Source organism: Pagrus pagrus (genome assembly GCF_965226575.1).
Source record: "Pagrus pagrus genome assembly, chromosome: 3".
Classification (NCBI taxonomy): domain Eukaryota; kingdom Metazoa; phylum Chordata; class Actinopteri; order Spariformes; family Sparidae; genus Pagrus; species Pagrus pagrus.
Genome location: NC_140187.1, coordinates 33,745,145 through 33,766,611, shown reverse-complemented (window position 1 = coordinate 33,766,611; position 21,467 = coordinate 33,745,145). Strand labels below are relative to the sequence as shown.

Below are 21,467 nucleotides of genomic sequence, written 5' to 3'. Positions count from 1 at the left end.
AAAGGAAATTACTTATGATAACTAAATATTATTTCATTTTACTGGGTGGAAACATTGTTCCTGTTCTAATTATAAGTCAGTCTGTGATATTAGACCTGTAATCTGTTTATATGAGTGAAAACTTGCATGTTTTATGTTTAAACGCACAATATGTAATCTCTGCCACTAGGTGTCTCTCAGTCAAAACAAACAAAATAAATCTGCAGAGTTGTGTGGGGAGGCCTGGGCAGAGCCTGGGGCCAGAGGTACTGCTCAGAGCCAGCCCGCTCTGGAGAAGAAAGTTGGGTGCAGAGCCAGACCTTCTGGAGGAATAAACACCCGGAGTCACATTGGATTCCATTGCTTACAGTAAGGTAGTCTGGCTGTTTGAAGCATATACACAAGAGTATTACGAGGCAAAACTTCACTTCGATTGTGGTAAACCCTGTCCAGGGATGATCCTGCTGAATCCTCATATTAGCTTCAGTTTAAGGAGAGATTTTGCCGCACATCATGCTTCAGTGAAATTACATCATGACCAGTACGGACAGAAATGATAACAACTCTCTAAACATAAATATGTGAATTTTGTATCAAAATAGACTTGAAGAAATCCCAACCTATCCTTTAAAGCATAGCTACATTTTATACCAAAGATTCTTGCTGATGTACAGTTAAAAGTAGATTTTGCCAAACATTAAACAGTATTTTAAAAGCACTATTCATTATAAAACTCATTTGCACTGATATGTCTTTTAGAAAATGTAATTCTGCCTGGAGTTAGTTCTTTATCACCACAACATTGAAGTTATCTGCTCACTCTTGATACTAAATGTTGATACTGAATGAGTCTCTAAAATGATCAATGTCAACATGTTTTATTCGTCTTCCCGAGCCTTAACCAAAGCCTGAACCTACCCAGTGAGCTAAAAGTGGTCTGGATCACGTCTTTGAGACGGCATTTATGGACATCCTAGACGTCTAAAAGACGTCCTCTGGGGAGCCAGAATGAAAGTTTTTTATACAGTGTATGTCTTTTCTGGACGTTGTATAGACGTTTATATGTCGTTTGTCGACTAATTCTGGCTGTCCATGGACATCTAGATCATAGCCAGTATGAACGTCTATTCTCAACTAATTCTGGATGTCAATGGATGTCTAGATTATGGCCTACCCGGACGTCTTTCTCAACGTCATTTATCAACTAATTCTGGCTGTCAATGGACGTCCAGATCATGGCCTGGCCCGACGGACATGATATCAACCTGTTTTGGACATTGCCTACTCAGTGGGTAGCATCATGAAGGATGCATGACTTGCAATGTTTCCAATGTCATAGTCCTATCCTTGCTACATCTGTAATAACCTCGGTCCTATGACTTTTGTGCAGTATTCGAACGTTATTCTCCTGGACTGGAAAAAAACACTGCCAGTAAAATGTTCCAGGCAGCAATTACATTTCCTCCAAAATGTATTTGGCAAAACAATCAAGGAAAAACAGTATTTTGAAGGCGACATGATTAAAAAAGATAAATACTGTCCTCAAAAATTCAAATAAGACATTTGCATACACATGCTAAGTGGTGGCCATATTCTGACATGAGATCTAAGCATGAAAACTCCATTGCACCTCATCTGTGGAGCTGTGCTTTATCTCAGTTCAGAGCATGGCTGCATGTCTCTTAACTCTGATTTGAGGGGGAAGACAACTTCATGCACAGGGAGAAAGACCTAGACTAGCATTAGCTTTCTTATCTCAGATCAAGCCGGTAGCATAACAGCAGGAAAGGCATTTAAAAGATGCAAAACTGAGTTATTTTTCTGTGAGATTTCTCTTCTCTGCTCATGTGCATTGCATTTTAAGGTTATCAAACATATTGTCTTAGGATTCCCTAGTAGAGGACATAATCTACACTGTAGCTCCTCAGAATAATCATGCTTCATGCTGAAACATTTTGGGAACCACACAAATCACTCGAGACATTTTAGAAACCATACGATCAAGAGTACAAATGGACTGTGGCAGATGCAGCATGATCAAAGTCCATCACAATTCAATTCCAGCAACTTCAACTCTAATTTAAACCAAAGTCCAGCATTTATTTACAAAAAAATCTTTTAGACCAGAGCAAGACACAGCGAGTGAAGCAGAGACAGTGAAACAATGGACTCTTTCAGAACACAGGCTGACAAGTAACAAGGTGAGGAGATGAAAAGATGCTTCACAAAAGATGAAGAGAGTGGAAGCTGAGCATATACGGGGGAAGTGCGAGAGAGAATCATTAGTGAAAGACGTTTTAGACCATACAGTGCAGTCTGTAAGAGTGAGGTCAGTGACATTTTTTCTGTTGTGTTGGTTTCAACCATTTTACATTAAACCATGATAATGAGGTTTAGGAAGAGACTTAGCTAGCATATAGTTTGCAATACATCACCCAGTTTCAGGAGAGAGAAGGTCATTGGACAAGTCATTATATTTAATATTTGCTGTCTTTATTGGCAATGGCTGTTTCAGGTGTCTTACCCCCAAACATCAAATATCTTCCCCGCTGACACTCTGACAGCCTGCTACTGCAAGCTTTTCACCTTCTATCAGGTCTTCACAGTTTAAGTGAGGTAGTAATACCCCCATTTAGTCTTGGCTGTTCAGGCTGTGTGTTAAAGAGTCAGCTGACACAAATGGCAAAAGCATGCTGTATTTTTCCACTTACTTCTGGTGGGATCTAATTAGAACCGCATAGTTTTACGTGCACTGCCTTGGAGATCAGCCTCATGGAGGTGAATCGCAGGAAGTTTGTGGTGGACATACTAAAATAAGCTTTCATGGTGTGAAAATATGTTTTGTATTGTTTGTTTAAGTTTGGTTGAACAAAGTCTTTGAGCATCATCGTCTTTTCATCATGGTTACGATCTTTCCCTGACTTTCCAACTAGGTTTTGTACTTAAATAAACCTTAAGCATAGAGCTGGCCATTCCAAAAATTCTTTTTTTTAACCCTGATGTGTTTACAAGATCCTACGTTTTTCTATGGATCATTGAAGTAACCAAAGGCTATTTTCAGACAGCAGGCAAATCAAAATTGTTTCTCAAATTAGGTCTATTATTTGAAAGTGATGACATGAGATTGTGTCTAGAAAACACAAACCTGCATGGTAACGACATAGGCTGAAGTGGTGACGTGTTTTTCCAACACAGAAGCGTTACAAACTGATAGCTATCATCTCCCTTTCCAAACAATCCCCCAGGAACAGCGCCGGCTTTGAAGCCAATTGACATAGTGGCCAAACCATGTGATGCACTGGGGCCCAAAAAGACTTTTTTCCATGAGCTTACATTGTGAAAGAAGCAACTGTAAAACAGCCCCCATGAAACCCCCATTAGAAATGAAATATCATAATTTGGTCAGATAACATTTGGAAAGTCTAGAGGAGCTGCACAATTAAGGAGGAAGATCTGGATAATTCTATAACCAGGACAGAAGCTTTTTTTTTTTTTTTTTACATAATTTGCCACTGAGCTTTCATAGGAATGAAACGGGCTCCCAGATTTCCCTTGTTGGATCACAAAAGACACAAAATCCACTATGGGCTTCCAGACCTTCTGGCCTGAGACGCCTCTGTAGATTTGAATTTAATTTCAAACCACCTCCAAATGTGGTTTTGATCTGATGGTCAAAAGTTCACATTTCATGTTTTTTTTTGCCTTCTTCCTTAAATCAATCTGGGTTCAATCTGAAGCTCAAAGTCACTCCTCATGGTTATTGTCTCATTTTATATCCAGTGTGTTGTGTACAGAGCCAACACAGCAAAATGTGTCACTGTCCAAAATACTTGCAGAGTATACAGTATGTAGTTATAAAAAAAGAAAATTGTTGTTCTCAGAAGTGCCCAGAAGGCCTGTTATATGGCAATTGACATGGGGCTGTCCTCATCTCATTAATACATCTGATGTGGTGTGCAGTAAGGTGAGCAGTACAGCAGCTGGCAGATAGAAAGTGGCGCTATGGTTGATGTCCTCTGAGTGTGCCAGGAGTGAATCAGAAGGACATCTCTCTATGCACCAGTGCCACTGAAACGTTTCAAGATTGAATCTCCAACAGCTAATTAAATAATTCTGTCCAAGAGGCACAGCTTTTTGTGCACATCTCAGGCTGTGCCTGCCTCAGTCGCTTTAGCCAAGCTTGCTGTCACTTGTTGACCGTACTGCACCAGTGACTCCAGTGAGCCGGGGGGTTTTAAGAGAGAGCCTTTTATTTCAGCGACTTCAAAATGTCTTCAGAATGAAAGCGGGCAGAGTCGGGAATGATTCAATTATCTGATTAGGTGATGTTTTCTAGCAGAAGAACAAAGGTGGGGAAGTAACTAGATAATGGGAGTGTGTTTCAGATAACCTTTGTGGCATAACAAAAGGTAAACTTGCCCAGCTGCAGCATTAACAAAATCTCATGAAAATGACACAGATTAATATGGCTATGGAGTCAGTCAACTCTCTCACTTTAAACAGGTTTGTTATTATCTAACATCTGATTAACCAGGTTTTGAAATGCTTTACAACGATGGCTAAATGTATTAAGACATAAGCAAATTGAAATGGCTCAAACAGACATTAATCTATTAAAATGCACTGCGAAGAAGCAATAGAAGATGAGATTTTCAGAGAGCAGCATTAGGAGGACTCAGGACGTGATACAGGAGACTCTTCTCCTTTCATACCTTTGAAGAGACCTTTGGACCAATGAGGAAAATAAATCCCAAAAGAGACAAAGGACACAGACATAAAGTGGGGTGGGTAGAACAGAAAGAGACAGTCATGAGACAAATGGATAACCAGACATGCTGCATACACAGAAAAGGGAGTGTCTAACATTGTGGGTTCAAGGAGATGAGGATCAACATTAGCATTTATATATCGTTTCTAAGGCTGGAGCTAAATACATATTAATTACCATATTCCTAGTGACATTTAAAAAATTAAGCCTTGAATCAAATAAATAACTGCTTTGAACTGATATTGTCTATATGAGAAACAGGCAGCATAGCACATGTCGGGGCTATCTAATTTCAGCTTATTACCACTTGGGTCTCGTTTTTGTAGTTTTAGCCATCATTTCTTTTAGTCTTCACATTAGTCTCACTTGAGGGGGCAAGAAACGCGAGCAAGAAACACAGGCAGCCAGACAATGGGACAGATTGAAACAACCCAGATTTCTTGGATGATTCCACACCTCATGATTTACGTCATCCAAACATCCAATATCAACATTCCTGTCCGGCAACAGTGTTGGGTTGTGAACAAGCCAGCAGTGTAACCAAATTATTTAAACTGTTTTTCTGGAGGGCAAACTGACAGAGAGTTAATCTGAAATGTCACTTACAATCCTTTATTACATACACAGAAAAATGGTGTACACACAACTACAGTGAGTACAGTGGGTCAAAGTTGCGGACAAAATGATCTCAATTTTACAGTGCCGATGGCCAACTACAAAAATAAAGATCCAGGTTGTAATAAATTGGATTTATCCTTTACTACTACGATATAAAATCCCATGTGTTTTTCATGCGGGATGGCAGGAAAGACTGTTTTCATCATAAGAGATGATAATGTTTTATTCTTGTCCTCCACACTAAAACTACTGAAGATCCCCTGAAAGAAGACAGAATGCAAAACAAGATGGAGAAAACAGGAGAGGGTCTGCACAGAAGAAATGTTTTCTTTGAAGTATTTTCTTCTCAAGATTCACAGAGCCAAGGTCCTAACTTTTTTTTGTTTGGATCTTTGAAAAGTTTGTTCTGTCTTCTGACCTCCGAATCTTCTCCAGTTGTTTGTTGCCTAAATAAGTTCCTTAAGGGTGTCAAATTGTGCCAGACATAGATTGTCCTGCCCCCCTTTCCCCTCACTACAACACAAATTGATTTCCCTCAACACCTCTCACCCTATGTACCTGGGGGCGGATGCTTTTTAAATGTCAGCCAGTGAAGGAAAAACAATGCAATTAACTTCTAGAAGGGTGAAAACCATGTTGGTACCTTAGCTGGAACAAAAAAGGTGCAAGACCTCCGATACTGCTCACTCTGGCTACTTTCTGGGATCACTACGTTTCCTTGTACTGCTGGAACAGCTGATCCGTGAACAGCCTGATGTGGTTATGGGGACGGATGCTTCTGTGCTCTTTTATTTACAGGATGTAGTAGGAGACAAGGTTTCTGGGTGCTGACTGCTCCAAATCCATCATTACCCAACGCACACATTAAGATCAGTGGAGTTGATGTTATGTTAATGTTGCTCCAATGTTGAGCTTGATAAAAAAGCAGCTTCGAGCCACAAAATAGAGTAAATTAATTAAGGTATTGCTACCTTGACTACTTTGTCCACTGTAAAACTGGCGTTTCCTTGGAGCATCATGAGGTCTTTATGCTAAGCTAGGCTATATACCTCCTGACTCCAGCTCAGGTATAAATCTTCTGATCTCGCTCCCACAGAGAAATCACGCTCTTTTAACATATTGCATTGTGAAACCTGAGAGCTGCAGAGTCTTGAGGTGTTCAGTGCCTGTTGTACTGTCTTATTCACTTTAAGGAAGTGCTCTCTTATTTACCAAGCCAGATGTGAGCCTCTTGATTAAAAGCATGATTTTAAAGTTCTAAAAGGTGGCAACCATTGGTCTTCTGATTTTATTTTTCTGGATTTGGTTTTGAGACTAAGCCACACATCTCTGTGAATAAAATGTCTTTTGGGGGTCCAGTTGCAGTAAACATACATACATACATACATACATACAGGCAGCCCTGGCTTTGTTTTCAAATGAACAGGTCTGTAGGTTAGGTTGTTGACAGATTATTGGATTGGCAATTTGACACCCATCAAGGAACCAAAGCTCAGCTGCATCCTGTCCATCTCTCTGCTTTTATATTTAATCACTGCCTGTGTCTATGATGTCTCCTGTGTCTGTCACATTATTTAAATATTCTCCAAAAATAGTGCAGGCCAGTTGGGCTGATATTACTGACATCATGAGTGAAAACTGTGCTCTTTGCAGACTGACCAAAGAGCCAGCGATGTGTTAATCAGGCAGATTGTCCTGTTTGGTCTCCCCAAATAAGCTACACCTTAACCACCCCCCTCTTCCACAGCTCAGGGGAACATGAGCTCCCCCCGACATGCACAGGCCAAGAGAAATGCCGTGCCGAATCCAAAGTACCTGTTCTCGTTTTCGTTCCTGTCAGGGACAGATGACCCATTTCAGCATGGGGGAAAGAGAGGGACGAGACGTGAGGAAACAGGGGAGACAGCAAGAGAGAGGAAGTGTAGAAGAAGGAAGGAGGACACACTCGACATGATACATGCATGTAAACCCTAGCATGCACACAAACACAAACACAAACACACACAGAGCTGAGTGGACTTGAGGGATTAGCACCAGGGATAGAGTCCGGGTCAGAAACAGAATAAAGCAATGACCTTAACTGTTAGAGAGGGGTGGGTATTAATGTTAGACTCATTACTGATTAAAAAAACAAACAGGATCTCACACGCCGGATATGGATTAAACACAACAGCATAGCACCACTCAGGTGATAATTAATGCAATAAATGTTTTAAAATGACCCTGCACACTCATAAAGAGCTACCTTTTGAATTTGAATGCTGTGTCAATCAAGTGTGTCATTTCACACTAAAGCATTTGACACCAACACACAGCTACATAATGATAAGACACAGTGTGTATGCAAATTCCCTGGAATGCTCTGGATATGTATAACATAGATAGTCTGAATACTATAAAGATAGGAGGATTGATTTGCAGGTATTTACACTGTTGTCCCTTCATGACTAGGATCAATAGGATAAATGTAGGAGTGACTACAGTTAAAAGTTAAAGTTTAGTGCGACTCTCACAAAGCACAAGTAGAACATGTACTAAGATTTAGAAAGCAGATTAAATTCAACATTATTTTAGTCAAAGTGGACAGAAAACAACAGACACATTCTTCATTAAGAAGAATGAAACCACGGAGATCAGTGGGACCTGGAAGGAGCAAAGGACACATCACTTACCAACACATACTGTACAGAAACATTCTACAGTATATAAAGTACATCCTCACATGGCAGAAATTTGGTCTCCTGTATACAATATGGTACAGTATGTTATTAATATTATTCTAGTCCACAGCACACCTCAGCAGGCGTCTACTTCATGTGAGGTTGAAGACAAAGTTGGTGATCGAATGGCAGATTGAACATTAGACAGCAGGATGACTTTGTGCCCCAGCTGCTTGAGCTACAAAGCTTTCTTCTACTGTATGTCCACACTTATCAGATAGATATGAAAAGATGACTCAAGTGTTGAACACAGTGCTGTCTTCACCCATATTTTCACATGTAGTTAAAGTTGTGTCCACTAAAAGTGCTTGTTTTGTCACTGACAGGCTGAGGTTGTTAGTGTCTGACAACATTATGGAAATGATTCCGACAGAGACCTGTGTTAAATAATAAGATCCTTTTTGTAATCAGAAACACAAGTCTTGGATCTGAAATCTCGCGAGAGGCAATTTGTTGGTGGAAACGTGAGTTAGAGTTTGAGTGTGGAGTTTGGAATTTACCTAGAGGAACTGTCAGCAAGAATTTATTTCTGAAGTTATTGTTGACTATTTAACTGATTTTGACAGATGAGGCAACAACTGTAAAATCTTACCTCAAGAGATTTTAGAGCAAGACTTCTCTTTGAACAAGATTTGTGTTTCTGGTTACAAAAGGATCTTATTACTTACCTAAAAGATCTCTGTACGTAGGAATTGATTCCACGATCTTGTCACATCAGACACTTACTGAGGTGATCTACTGGACCAAGGTTTAAAAATGCTGGTTGGATAACGTTTAATAGATGGTTCTAGCAGATACGACTTGTCTTAACAGGTTATATTCCTCTCCTGTTGCCTTCAACTTTCTTTGTAATACGTTTTTTATTGTTTCAGTTTGTTTCAGCCAATCACACCATACTGGTCCTATCATTGACACAGCTTCTTGTTTGTTGTCAGACCTCCAGGAGTATTAAACAGTAAGCTGACAGCAGGAGCCTCGTTTATAAAATGGACTTCTTATCACCAAGTTGCGTGTTTGACTTTGTTTGTCTTCGTTTACGTATCACACATGTTGCCTGACTTCAGTCTCCTCTGCCAACGTTGTGATCCTGTCTCCCAAAAAGTTTGGTCTTCTTATTTTGTCTGTGGCTATTAATCACTAAACCATGATTTGTGCTGCATTATAAACAGTACGGGTAAATCGCAAGGCAGGTACTGTCAAATTAAGTCGAATGGAGACCACAGGTGTGTAAGTTACAAATGGGATTCTTTAAGAGCAGCATCTTTCTCCCTGGTCATCAATGCTGCCTGCTGACAAAGGGTAAGACATTCCTGAGCAGCTGCATTAAGACCTTTATATTTATTCATACAGCAGTAACTGAGAGATCTGTTAAATGAGGAACAACAACATTTTCAAATGTATTCTAGAGCCTTTTGACAAGCTTTGATCTGGAGTAGAAAACAGATCCTTGGAAAGAAAAAGATGTGTTTTCAAAAGTATCCGTATTAGTGTTGGATGGATCCCCATGATTAATTACTAATTATAAGCACACCTGTGGGACTATTGATCAAGGCTGGCACCTCTGCTCCCTAAAATCTCTTCATATTTGGAGCATTGTCTCATCTGATCTGAATTTGAAGGATGAAACCTCTGTGCTTGCATAACTTGCTGGCAACAATGCTGCACGGCACCAATAGCAGAGGGCGTTCTAAACAGACAGTCTTTGAGCAAAGTCTCTCTGCCATAGTTTGAAGGATCTCGTATCCGCTACAACAACTAGAAAGAGCTAGAGATGAATACCTTTCCAATTTAGTATTCAATGCAAGATTTTTTTGTCAATGTGAGCTCAAAGCTTTCCTGTAGTAGGTTGTTGTGATGTGGTTGTTTTAAGGATATGTGACAATGTATTAATGTTCTAAGTTGAACTAATGTTAAATGTTACAGCAAGCCAAACTATTTCACTTTTAACAAAACATTTTCATTAAACCCCCATTTACAACCATCATCCGAACTAATAGTTTTTATTTGTCACAATCCGGCAAAAACTTTCACCAGTTCAATATGTCCTGTACTACAGCCAGTTCTTACACTTTTGCTACAGTACCCAATACCATAGTCTTCATTAAATATACAAGATAAGACATATTGACACTACTTAGCAGTTTTATAACCTAATCCATTTACCACAAATTCCCTAAACCACTTAACATTTTCAGATAATTTAAAGGCCAGCAATCACACAGAGCTTGCAGAGAGCAGTCTGTTTGATTATACTTACTGGTAATCAAAGGATCCATCCTGGTCTTTCTGATCTACTGGGTCCAAGGGGAGATCTTTTTTGTCACGGACTGAGGAGACAAGAACAAAAGTACATTTTTTAAGCATTTTGCTGGGAGCTCCATTGGTGTTAGATTTAATACATAAAACCATCCATGTTGAGGAGTTTCTGAAGTTAGTTTTAAAATCTGTCTGTTAGTCTTCTGGTAATTTAGTTACATATTTTTGTCTTCAGCCTTCACTTATTAAACTGCTAAATAACACTGTGTTCCAATTCCATACTTATCCCCCAACAATATACAATATGTATCGTACAAACTAATACTATGAAGTGGACAAATGTCCACAGTGCACTGCTTTGGCAGTTTCTGTACACTCACTGGATATATACAAGATGTTTGTCCAGAGTGACAACTTTAAAGAAAAAATCATTTTGACTTAACCCTAACCTTCACTGTTTTCTTAGCTGCTGCCCTAATACTCAATATATACTGTAGTGCCGTATGCACTTGGAACACAGTGCCATTTCTTAATAGACCTACAAGCCTGTCTTAGTTGCAGACATGTATCATTGGGTTGGGTTTGTAAGGGTTGTCAGTGCTTTGGTAAGTACTGAAAACAGAACCTCAGCGTATGCTTGTGAACTCCTCTCATTAGTCTTTGTCTGTGTCACTGTTGTGTTATAATCCTTCTTTGACTTAGTTCATCAGCAGCTGTTAGTTCTTAGTTTTCACAGAATCACTGTGAGGCACCCACCTAGATATTTTGCGAAACCAGTCATGCAACCACCACCTAGACATTATAGAAACTACAAAACATTAACATGACTCAGTTTCTAACTAGTAAATGATCACATACTGTATTTCATCAATCACTCATGCATGAAGAAAAATAGACTTGTAATTGTATTTTATTAAGTTGTAAATTGTGTTTTTAAGTGCATATTGGTGATTGTGTGGGAGTAACAAATAGATTGACTGTATTGTATAAAATATTGAACAAAATCCACAATGCTTACGGTTACACTGTGATCTGTCAAACATCCTATTTGTCATTTCCTGTAAGACCATTCTGAGCTGGTAAACAGGAGCCAGTTACTGGTTCTCTTTAGCACTGTGATGGCCTGCAGTTTCTATTTTCCTGCTTTCCTGCAAAAAAACACTTCATTTTGCAGACCTGTAAAATGAAGTATTACTGAACAACCTATTAAGTTTGGTGAGAAACATCCAATCAGAGAACTTCTGTTGCCGTATTAGTTATAGCTGACAGTTTGAGCTTTTGTCAAACTTTTTAGACACAGAATAAACTGAATCAATTCACTTTGGGATTTTGCACTGATTTATCAGTAAATGCAGTGACATGTTTTGTTCTAGATTTCAGTGACAAAGCAGTCTATGCTAGAACTTTAGTATATATAGAGATTTGACAAAAAGTCATTCTTTGGAAATAAAAATTGAAATGCAGTATTTACTGTATACCATGAAAGTTATACCATGAGACTCGTGTGTTTCTCAGGAAACATTGAGTTTCATTCAATAGAAAACTTTTAAATGTCAATTTTGTGGGGGAAATATCTCAGTGACATCATCTTGATTGCCACTCTACTGATGTTGTTCCAATCAGAGCAAATGCCTCTCAACCTTTGACAGACGGCTCTGTGTGGCTACCATTGGTTCTCTAACAGCTATCAAAGCCGGAGTGTCAGGCCTTACCTGGGTATTTGCCCCCACGACTCCTCTTGATGAAGCAGACGATGAGAAGGATCAGTATGATAAGGGCAATGGCACACATCAAGCCAATGAACCAGCCTTGAGTGGCTATGTCTACCTGATCGATGTAGGCTGGAGACACACACAGAGCACACACAGGGTGGGAGGAGAAGAGAGAGAAGAGTGGGAACACAGTGAGTGTTTTTCTGGACTACAGTGAGTCACAGCTAACATATCAGACAATCTGTTCTCATCCCAGAGTGCTCAGCAGCAGTCAACAGCTCAGAACCAACATCTCAGTATTTGCCCCCAAGCTCATATCTAGGATGATGCTGTACAAAGGATCCCATCTATAACAAAAAAGGTGTTATTATACAGTGCTTGAATTTTTAATCAGGAAGATGGAGTTTGTAGTGTGAAAATAATTGTTATTTCCCATACACGCAGAAAGATTTCAGTACAACCCGAAAATAAGACAAATTCTTTGACAGCTGCCAGAAATCATATAATATCAGCAATATTTCTAATATTCAATTAAAAATATACAGATGTTAATCAAAACTGTCTCATTTAAAGATATATTTTGATTAAAAATAAAAATGTGCATACCCACTGATAAAGATCTGATGTTTTGGAGAGATTTTGGCTACCAAGCTTCAACAAAAAACACAAATCTTGTTGTTGGTCATTCAGTAACTTGGAATTCTGATGTTACTGCTTGTATCGCTATAATTCTCCAAGTCCTCACTGGCTGCTCAATCTTGTTCTGCATTTACAAATGTATAACTGTACGCTCTGATAGGCTATCATTACCTCCGCCAAGGAGCTTATATTTTCTCCTGTGTCCATCTGTTGGTTGGTTGGTTAGTCAGCAGGAATACACAGAAACTACTGAACAGTATCTTAAAATGAGTAGTAGATCTGGTGAGCTTAAGTCACGGTTAAGCAGTTTGATATTGGATTTGACTTAATTGAATTACAGGGTACCGGGGCCTTAGTGGAGGTATGCGCTCTATTGAGTGCCATTCTAGTTTTGTTTTGTACTCACTCAGTTGTTTTACCATTGTTGACCTTCCATAGCTAATTAACAACAAACCTGGTCAGATAATTAGAAGCATTTGATTTTGTTAACGTATCATATCTAACATTAGGTGGGTAGTAGCAGCACAGGGCTTTTTAATATCTATTGTTTGAGTTAGTTTGCCTTTTTTTTAACAAGGTAACAAGGCAAAAAAAACTAAAATTTTTCATGTTAATTGAGATCAGAACAGAAATATAACCTGAAGTCTTTCAAGCACAGTGGCAAAATGGACATTGAGCATTATGTAAATGTTAGTGAGTTTTGCTTTGGTCTAATGTTACAACTTAGTAGTTTAGCAGTATAAGTTAACATTACACTTCTGCATTTTGTATTTTCTACCCTTTCATGGGCATTTTGTACAGAAAGACCAAGATAATCATCTTCAATATACAGTATTTGAATTAAATTGAGGAGCAGTTGCATGAGAGTGTCACTCATACTTATTATTATACTTACTATATCCATGCAAACAAATCAAGTAAGAACCTACTGGAGATGTACATTTTCTTGCCATGTGAACAATCAAGCATGTACTTGTCAGAACATGTGAAGAGAACATTCAGTTGTGTAGAAAGTAGCAGAAAGTTTGAATATAAAAGTTCCATCTCAGAAAAATACAACTCATAAATTAGATACTGCTCATAAACACAACCAAGTTGAAGTCTGATTGCATCCGATTAGGAAAGGGTGAATGTTTTACCCTGACTGTATGACATGCATGGTATTAAAAGCAAACCATAATAACTCACCAAGCTTTGACTGAGTTACTGTAGATACTACTACTGAAAGACTTGCACCCAGAGCAGCCCACCTGGCTGGAACCCCGGTTCCACCTGGCCAGGTGGGGTCTCACCTGGTTTGGTCTTAAAGCTGACAGATTCGCTGCTGACGCTGTTGAGCTCATGGGAGTAAACCCTCAGACTGTATGTGGCGCCTACGATCAGATCCGCCACTGTAATGGGGGGCTGTTGTTTCACTGGTACAACTTTCACCGTCTTGTTGCCTTGGAGACACAAAAAAGGGGCCAATCACACTCCAGGGGGTGTGGCCTTGGTTCCACAGTAATGGTTGTGCTTTCTAGCAAAGGTCACGGCATCACGATGCTTTGCAGGGAGACTGTGTTCTCTGAGTGACAGCAGGGTTACTGAAGTGAATTGAGACTGATAACAATGCAGTGCCCACCCCCATCATAAAGATTCAGCGTAGAAGCATACACATGACTTTAATACTAGCCATTCTACATAATATATCAGCTTACACATTCAGGCTTATATACCTTTTTTTATGAGACTACATTTTCTCTCAAGGGCATAATTGTCCAGAGAAAACTAATCTATAAATGGGAAGTGAAGAATTAGAGGGTCTTCCTTCAGGCAAAACCACTACATTGTGGATATCAAAGTCTCGTACAGTTAAACTGCTCCATGAATTGGCCACTGTGCAACACGTTTCAATGGGTAGAATTGAAATACAAAGTTTTCTTTGTTCTTGTGTAAATTCAGGGTCTAAGGTGGCAAAGCATTGTTTTTCTCAATTGTTTACAGGCCCACACTTATCTCCATGAGGTCAAAACAAAAAAAACAGCAACAACAACCTGTGTCTTTCTGTTAGTCATGACATGGCCGAGCTATGAGCATGACTCTGAGGTTGCAGTGAGAGGAAGGGCAGCACAGAGTGGTGACATCATGCACCATGCTATCAACCATTTCACAAGGTAATGTCATCCAACAGAGCTCATTCCATAGCCATGCTTTAAACATCAGTCCTTAAATAAAACATCTAATGCAGACACAAGAGAAAACATGCCAGTCCTTTTTACACACTCAATCAATGAAGTGCTTTGGTAAAGGTCGAGGCTGACATTTAATATTACAAGTACTATATCATGATCTTTATGTTTACAGGTTTTCAGACTGTAAACATTTAGTTGATCAATTCTGAATGTTGCTGTAATATAGTTGTTGCAGATCAAGCTACTGCAACAATATACTGAATAGCACTTGTTTTCGCAGTCACTTATAATCTGCAGTATTTCCTGAAGGATTTGCTCATCCTTTTAACATGCACATACAGTTTGGTTTTTAAAATTGCTAAAATATTCTGGTTTAATTACTCTGGGGTTTGATGATGATGAATGAAGAAAAACATTCTGATAAAAACCCTGATATAAGCGGGAGCTGACTCATTTGACAGTCCACCTCTGTTCCACTTCACTACTTCGTGTTTCAAGAAATCCATTTCCTCGACATTTCCTGGTTAGCAAATGCATTTCTCTAAATGTATATGCAAGAAGAATACATCAATTTTCTAAATAACAGCTGGCATCCCATTAACATAAGGGTGTCAATTAAAGGCCTGGCAAAAACCCAGAAAAAGGGTGGAACCTGTACTCTACTATTCACATAATCAATTCCTCATGATGTATATTTCCACAGCTCCACAATCATGTCATACTCATCACTTTTAAGCATTGATACGGTTTTAATCAATAATTCCACTCCACTCAGACATTCTTTTGACTGGTTTTAAACTCATATCAGTAAAACCCACCACTGTCAACAGCAGTGACATGTTAAAGACACTAGGAACTGGAGGGAAACATATACTGTAACCTTTGTGCCGCTGGTAGGATTTGAATGTCAGGTATATGAACAGCAAATGTTCAGTTTCATTTATGGCAGCTTGACACAAAAAGGTAAGTATAATATGACTGTTGACTTTGTCCTAAATTTATCAAGATAGTGGTCAAATGTTGAGTGGTTGGTATCTACCACAATATATCAGAAATGTATTCATTTAACAATTAGTAATAAAGGCTGCCTGCAATATTTATTCAAACAACAGCTCTCTCTGTAGCTGCTGTAGCAATAAATGCTGTGGCCACTGTGATTATTTACTAAATTTTACAAAACTTCCTGAATTATAGTAGGAATAAACTGTGTCTATTGAAATGCAAATCGTGCATTGTGGGTATAAATATTAGAATGTTATGCTCCTCCATCATTAAAGGATTTATATGAAAGTGCTAGAAGATGGTCATATCATGTTCATGTGGTCATCATGTGAAAAGACTGGCTGATGGTTAAGTCTGGGAGAGTCAAACAACTTTGGTTACATGTGGGAATAGATTTAAGCAGCTCATCCTCACGCTTTTACTGCATGAAGCAAGTTGTTTGAAGACAGACATATAGATATGTAGCTGCATATACATATACAAATTATAGCTCTTATGCCCACACCCAGAAAGTAAATTCCATTTTCATTCTTTTCTTTCATTGTCTTGTTTCCTTTTAAGTATTTTTAAGTATCTCCACTTTTCTTTTCTTATGCTACTGAAGCATCATTCTTGACTTAAACCCTCCTCTGAGAGACATGCAGAGGCTCCTGAGTCACAGCCAGGATGACAGGGTGGGATGAAGGAGTAATTATGGGAGTTGGGGAGTGTCAGAGGCTCCCTGCCTCTCTTCCTTAGAGTCAAAGCTTTCAGTTTTGACCTTGGAGAGCAGGGGATGGGTGGGAGGGGTGGAGACCATTAGATCAGTCTCATCATCCCCCTCTCCTCCCTCCCTCTCTCCTTTTCTCTCTCTATTCACGTTCAGATATCATTAATAATTAAAGCCACTGCCCAAGTACATGAAAAATACATCCTCCCTTCTTTCCATCTTTGATCTACAATCACAGACATGTTGAATTGGTAGAAGCAGTAAGAGAGAGCCTATAAGCACCTGACTATCCAATATCAACCAGTTTGGGGATTCTGGAAAAGTAGGGATGATGTGTTTCATAAAAGCAGGCTTTAAGAGTGCTCAACACCCAATCCAAAGAAAAGCAAGTATTTATGGAAGCATGGAAGGCCAAAAAAGTGACACAGTCAATAAGCAATTCAGCAAGCAAACAAAACAGCCCATATACATTGATGGTCCAACAAGAGCCATTCAAAGCCGGGCAGCATGTTAGACAGAAACCATCGTGGTGGTGCGCTGCACAAGAAGTTCAGACTGACATGATGATGATCAACATTTTACAACATATAAAGACCAAAGAGAGATAGAAAGAGTATAAGAGAGAAAGACAGACACACGCATTGTGGCATGTTGTACCTTCTGATGTTTTAACGAAGTTCAAAATTGAGACTTCAGTCATAAGCAGTTAATATCACATTCTCAAATAAAAAGTTGAAAGACAAGAACAGGCCAGTGGAGCAGCTGCTGCTGCTGCAGTTGAAGGTTATCTCTGTTGAGAGATACATAGTTTCTGTTTTAGTTAAAAACCTTTTGTCAAAAAATCCAGATTTTTTTTTACTCATGTTACTTTTTCCTTTCCTTTCCTTTCCTTTCTTTAATGCCTTTCCCCTTTATGCTCTAGCCTTGCTTGTCTAGTCTGCACATTGTTGCAGCTCTCTGTTAGGGTAGTTTTGGGAATCAATACGACAAGGACACACTTCAACAAATCCTTTGAGAAAGGAATTTGGGGTAAACAAAACTGCCATTGAGGTGTGACTGAAGTCTGTATGAAAAAAAATCTGCTGCTAACAGGACTGACTCTCATTTAGAGATGCAGGGAAAACATAGTATAAATAGAGAAGTACATTTCGATAAATAAAGATGAACTGAACAGTACCCTCATTACTTAACTTAAAAGAGTTGCTAAATGTGGATTTTTAACCAAATTTTATAAGCTGTATTAATCAGTCCCTCCAGGAAGTTGCGACCCCCAACAATAAACACAAATTCAACCAATCCTTGTGAATTCTGCACCACCTCACAATTTTGTCAAAGCACCTCAGCTTTCCTGCAAAGTTGAACATTCATCATAGTTTCCTGCTATTTTCACCAATCATAGCATTACAACATACATGTGTGTCACCAAACCCTTTTTTCAGGTATTGATGATGCAGACATGTGTGACTCAAACCTCTCACATTTACCCACAAAAATTACTGCTAAAGATTGTGCGGAGCAATTCCCTGACCTGAAAGTGCAGGTAAACTGCAACATTAAAAGTCATCGATTTACAAACACAATTCTAGTGCTTTTCTGGCTAAAACGCCTGGACAACAGACAAGACAAATCACTGTGACAGAGGCTGTTGCAGCAAAATCTATTGCAAGTGCTCAAAGAATGAATAGGAGTTAGTTTAAAGCAACATTATGTAGAAATTGTCATTTTGTGCGCAACACCACTGTGGTAAATACAAATCCCAGGTCTGTAACAATTTCAAAGACATTGAAATTAGGTGCTAACTATTTATAGTTAGGTGCTAACTATAAACAAAACATTATATTAGGTCATGACAATATCATGACTTGAAAACTTGTATCTTGCTGTAAACATGTATGTAACACTATGATCCCTCTCCACACTGTGAACCCTCTCACTGAAGTTAGATAGTGCAGAGACAAGTGACAGAGACACAGTTCACCATGTTACAAGACACTGTACCATCAACATGATTCCTAAGCTGTTATTATAAGGTAAAACAGTTACATAATGTTGCTTTAAAGGGGCTCTATGTAACAATTTGAAGGAATTTACACCAATTTTTTGTTGACCATATGTGAGCAAGGTTGATAGGAAACCAATGTCAACACCAATTTTATCATACTACATCCATTATATTTGGGTCATCAACATTTACTTTAAAATGACATGCTGAAGCAGAAAACTTAATTTTCATAACTTTTCAACTACTTCTAATTTCATTTTAAAAAATTGCCTTTAAAAAACACCACAACAGGAAATGCGATTTCTATAAAAGCTGCCATGAATTCAGGCATTTTAGATGCCGACAATCCTCAAGAAACCCGCCAAATCCTAGAGGGACTGATTAATCAGGTTGGTTTTGCCACTTGGCAGAAGTCCATAGAATTTGGCAAATTGTGGCTTCATAAAGTTGATATAGCGAACATGTGTACACACTGTGGAAACAGTGTTGATGAAGTCGTGAGACTGAATCAAACAGTGAATTTGAGGGCCTGGATATTAAAAGAGTGAGTGAGTTGAAAGATGCTTCAATACTTTGTGGCTGATGGGAACTAAGGAGTATTCGATAGTTCTCTGTCGGTTCAGTGCAACGTTACACTAAGTCACAAATTATTAATTTATTTTATCTGCAATCTGACAAAAAGAAAAACAGATTCAAATAATGTGAGCATGGTGGGCAGAGGAAGTCATTAAATTGTGGGAACTTAGGATCCTAGTACTATTCTTGCATCATGACAACACAATAAGAGTTTGCTTTTGTCCTGTGACCCACCATTAAGTTTCAGTGTTGGCCTTCCAAGAGAAAAAGTTTGGGCATCCCCACCTCAGAGATCAAGCCAAACTTGTAGAGTTGAATGGACTCTTATATAGTGTCCCATTGATTTACAAAAAATGTAGATCTATTTTAAAACATCTTTTTTGCCTGCTCTCTGAAATAATGCCCTTTGTCTGCTCCTACTCTTTGTGCTCAGTATAAGCATTGCAACAGCATTAATATATCACCCTTCTGGTTGATTGACTCTAATAATTGAGCTCAGATCTAGCTTTAGGTTTTTCGATTGCTCAAGCTGGGCTTGGTCTGGTTTCTTACTGTCCAGTGTGAACTCTAGCACAAACTCGCTGCTGCCGGCCGGGAAGTTGTGTCTCCAGCTGACGTTAGCGTAGTTACTGTTAGGCACCACCGTCAGATTCCAGATCCCCCGCCTAGGGGGCACTACACAAGGGGGGGTCAGGGGTAAAGGGTTAAAGGTTAGGAGCAAAGGGCAAAGAGGGCACAGTTACAACAACCACACACAGGGCTTCATTTAGACCTATGCATGGTGCTAACACTAAGGGAGTCTTCCTACAAAAATTACTGTTTTGATCATGGTCTGCTCAAAATCAGGAGTAAATTCAACATGCTCATGGACCGAAAATTCACCCACAAGAGGATTTTTCAGTTGCAATGTTTACTTCTGGTTAAGAGTGGACTAAAAAGAGCCTAAAAAACAAAGAAAATGATAAACTAACAAAATCACAAACCTCATCACTTAAAATAGGCGACTCTATGGTGTGGAAGGGTACTCATGATCTTAACAGTTATCAAAATCCATTTAATTAAAAATAGTTTGGATTCTCACTTCCTGACCAGGAAGTTTTTTATGGCTACATCCCAATATTCTGAAGTAATTCCCCACTTTTCTTACAGCAGGTACAGCACAGCTTATCAGAATGCAGCCCTGATGTAGTTTCCTGTTTCGTCAGGTGGGAGAAGGCAACTGTCTTTTGATATCCATGAAGTGCCATTCATGGTCAACTATAACAGACAGTAAAAACCACAATGGGACAACAGCATGTACCCAACATGTTCTGATCAGTATGCTTGGTGGTGACCGGCACAGGAGGTGTGGCGGTAGTAGTCGCCTCAGTTGTTGTGGTGGTGGTAGTAGAAGGAGTAGTGGTAGTAGTAGTAGTAGTAGTAGAAGGAGTAGTTGCCGGAGTGGTAGGAGCTGAAGTACGAATGGTTGTAGGAGCGATGGTAGTAGGAGGAAGAGGAGCGAGAGGAGTAGGAGTAGGAGTGAAAGCTGAAGCCACAGAGGCGTCGGTAAGCTCGACTACAAGGGAGGAGGTGGGAGAGAGAAAAGGGTTAAAGACAAGCCAGCAGGAACATCAAACAGGAAGACACACATTGACACACAGGAGAAAGTCAATGAAGGTCTGAGCTTAAACACACAATGAATTCCCCACAAGCAGTACTCTTCAGCGTGCACATCACTCGCCTGACACCTGAGGTCATCATTTGTCAATAAATGATCACAATGTTCATTTGAGTTTTCCATCTCAACTCTGTTGGGATCGACACACGCCTCATTATTGTCCTGCATAGACTTAGATGCCACTGCCACCAAGAGGACAAATGCCGATATTACAACATGACTGTCACACCTCAAACTAGTAACCTTATTTAACCAAGTATCGGTATATGGATTCTTTTACTCCTCTTCCAAACCATCTGTCTTCTCTGGACAAGATGTTTACATTGTTGTCCTCAAAGGAATGATTTGTCTCCTTCAGATGTAAGTGGACAGCAGAGTCTTGACCTGAGGAGTTGGCCCTCCTGTGTTGATACAGCAGTTAGAATTACCATGACCTGGATGACTGAGAATCTTCATCAACTTAAGATGATGTCTTTTTTTGGTGGACAGAGTAACAGAAAATCAATTTGATTTGGTACATGCCGAGAGATTAACCTCTGATATTCTTTTGTGGTTACATCAGCTTTTACCTTAAGACTGCAAAGTTTTAACAAAGCCAGAGTCGGTCAAAGATATTATTTGTTTCTTTATGGAAAAAGATGAATCCAGCATTTTTCCA

At 39.2% G+C, this 21,467-nt stretch overlaps 1 protein-coding gene across 16 annotated transcripts in view; it reads right to left on the bottom strand.

Moving 5' to 3' along the window:
- nfasca (neurofascin homolog (chicken) a) overlaps positions 1-21,467 on the bottom strand; it is a 156,428-nt gene that overhangs the window by 6,723 nt on the left and 128,238 nt on the right. For 7 of the 16 annotated variants that reach the window (XM_084349423.1, XM_084349424.1, XM_084349417.1 and 4 more), the window contains 6 exons: positions 20,453-20,707; positions 19,705-19,827; positions 13,985-14,134; positions 12,054-12,182; positions 11,098-11,133; positions 10,343-10,412 (listed from right to left, as the gene is read on the bottom strand). In XM_084349423.1, the coding sequence (XP_084205549.1) occupies positions 10,343-10,412; positions 11,098-11,133; positions 12,054-12,182; positions 13,985-14,134; positions 19,705-19,827; positions 20,453-20,707 (763 nt within the window). Of the gene's footprint in view, positions 1-4,539; positions 4,704-7,180; positions 8,009-10,342; positions 10,413-11,097; positions 11,150-12,053; positions 12,183-13,984; positions 14,135-19,704; positions 19,828-20,452; positions 20,708-21,467 lie in introns of those variants that run through there. The other 9 variants (XM_084349427.1, XM_084349422.1, XM_084349419.1 and 6 more) reach the window with 7 other exon arrangements.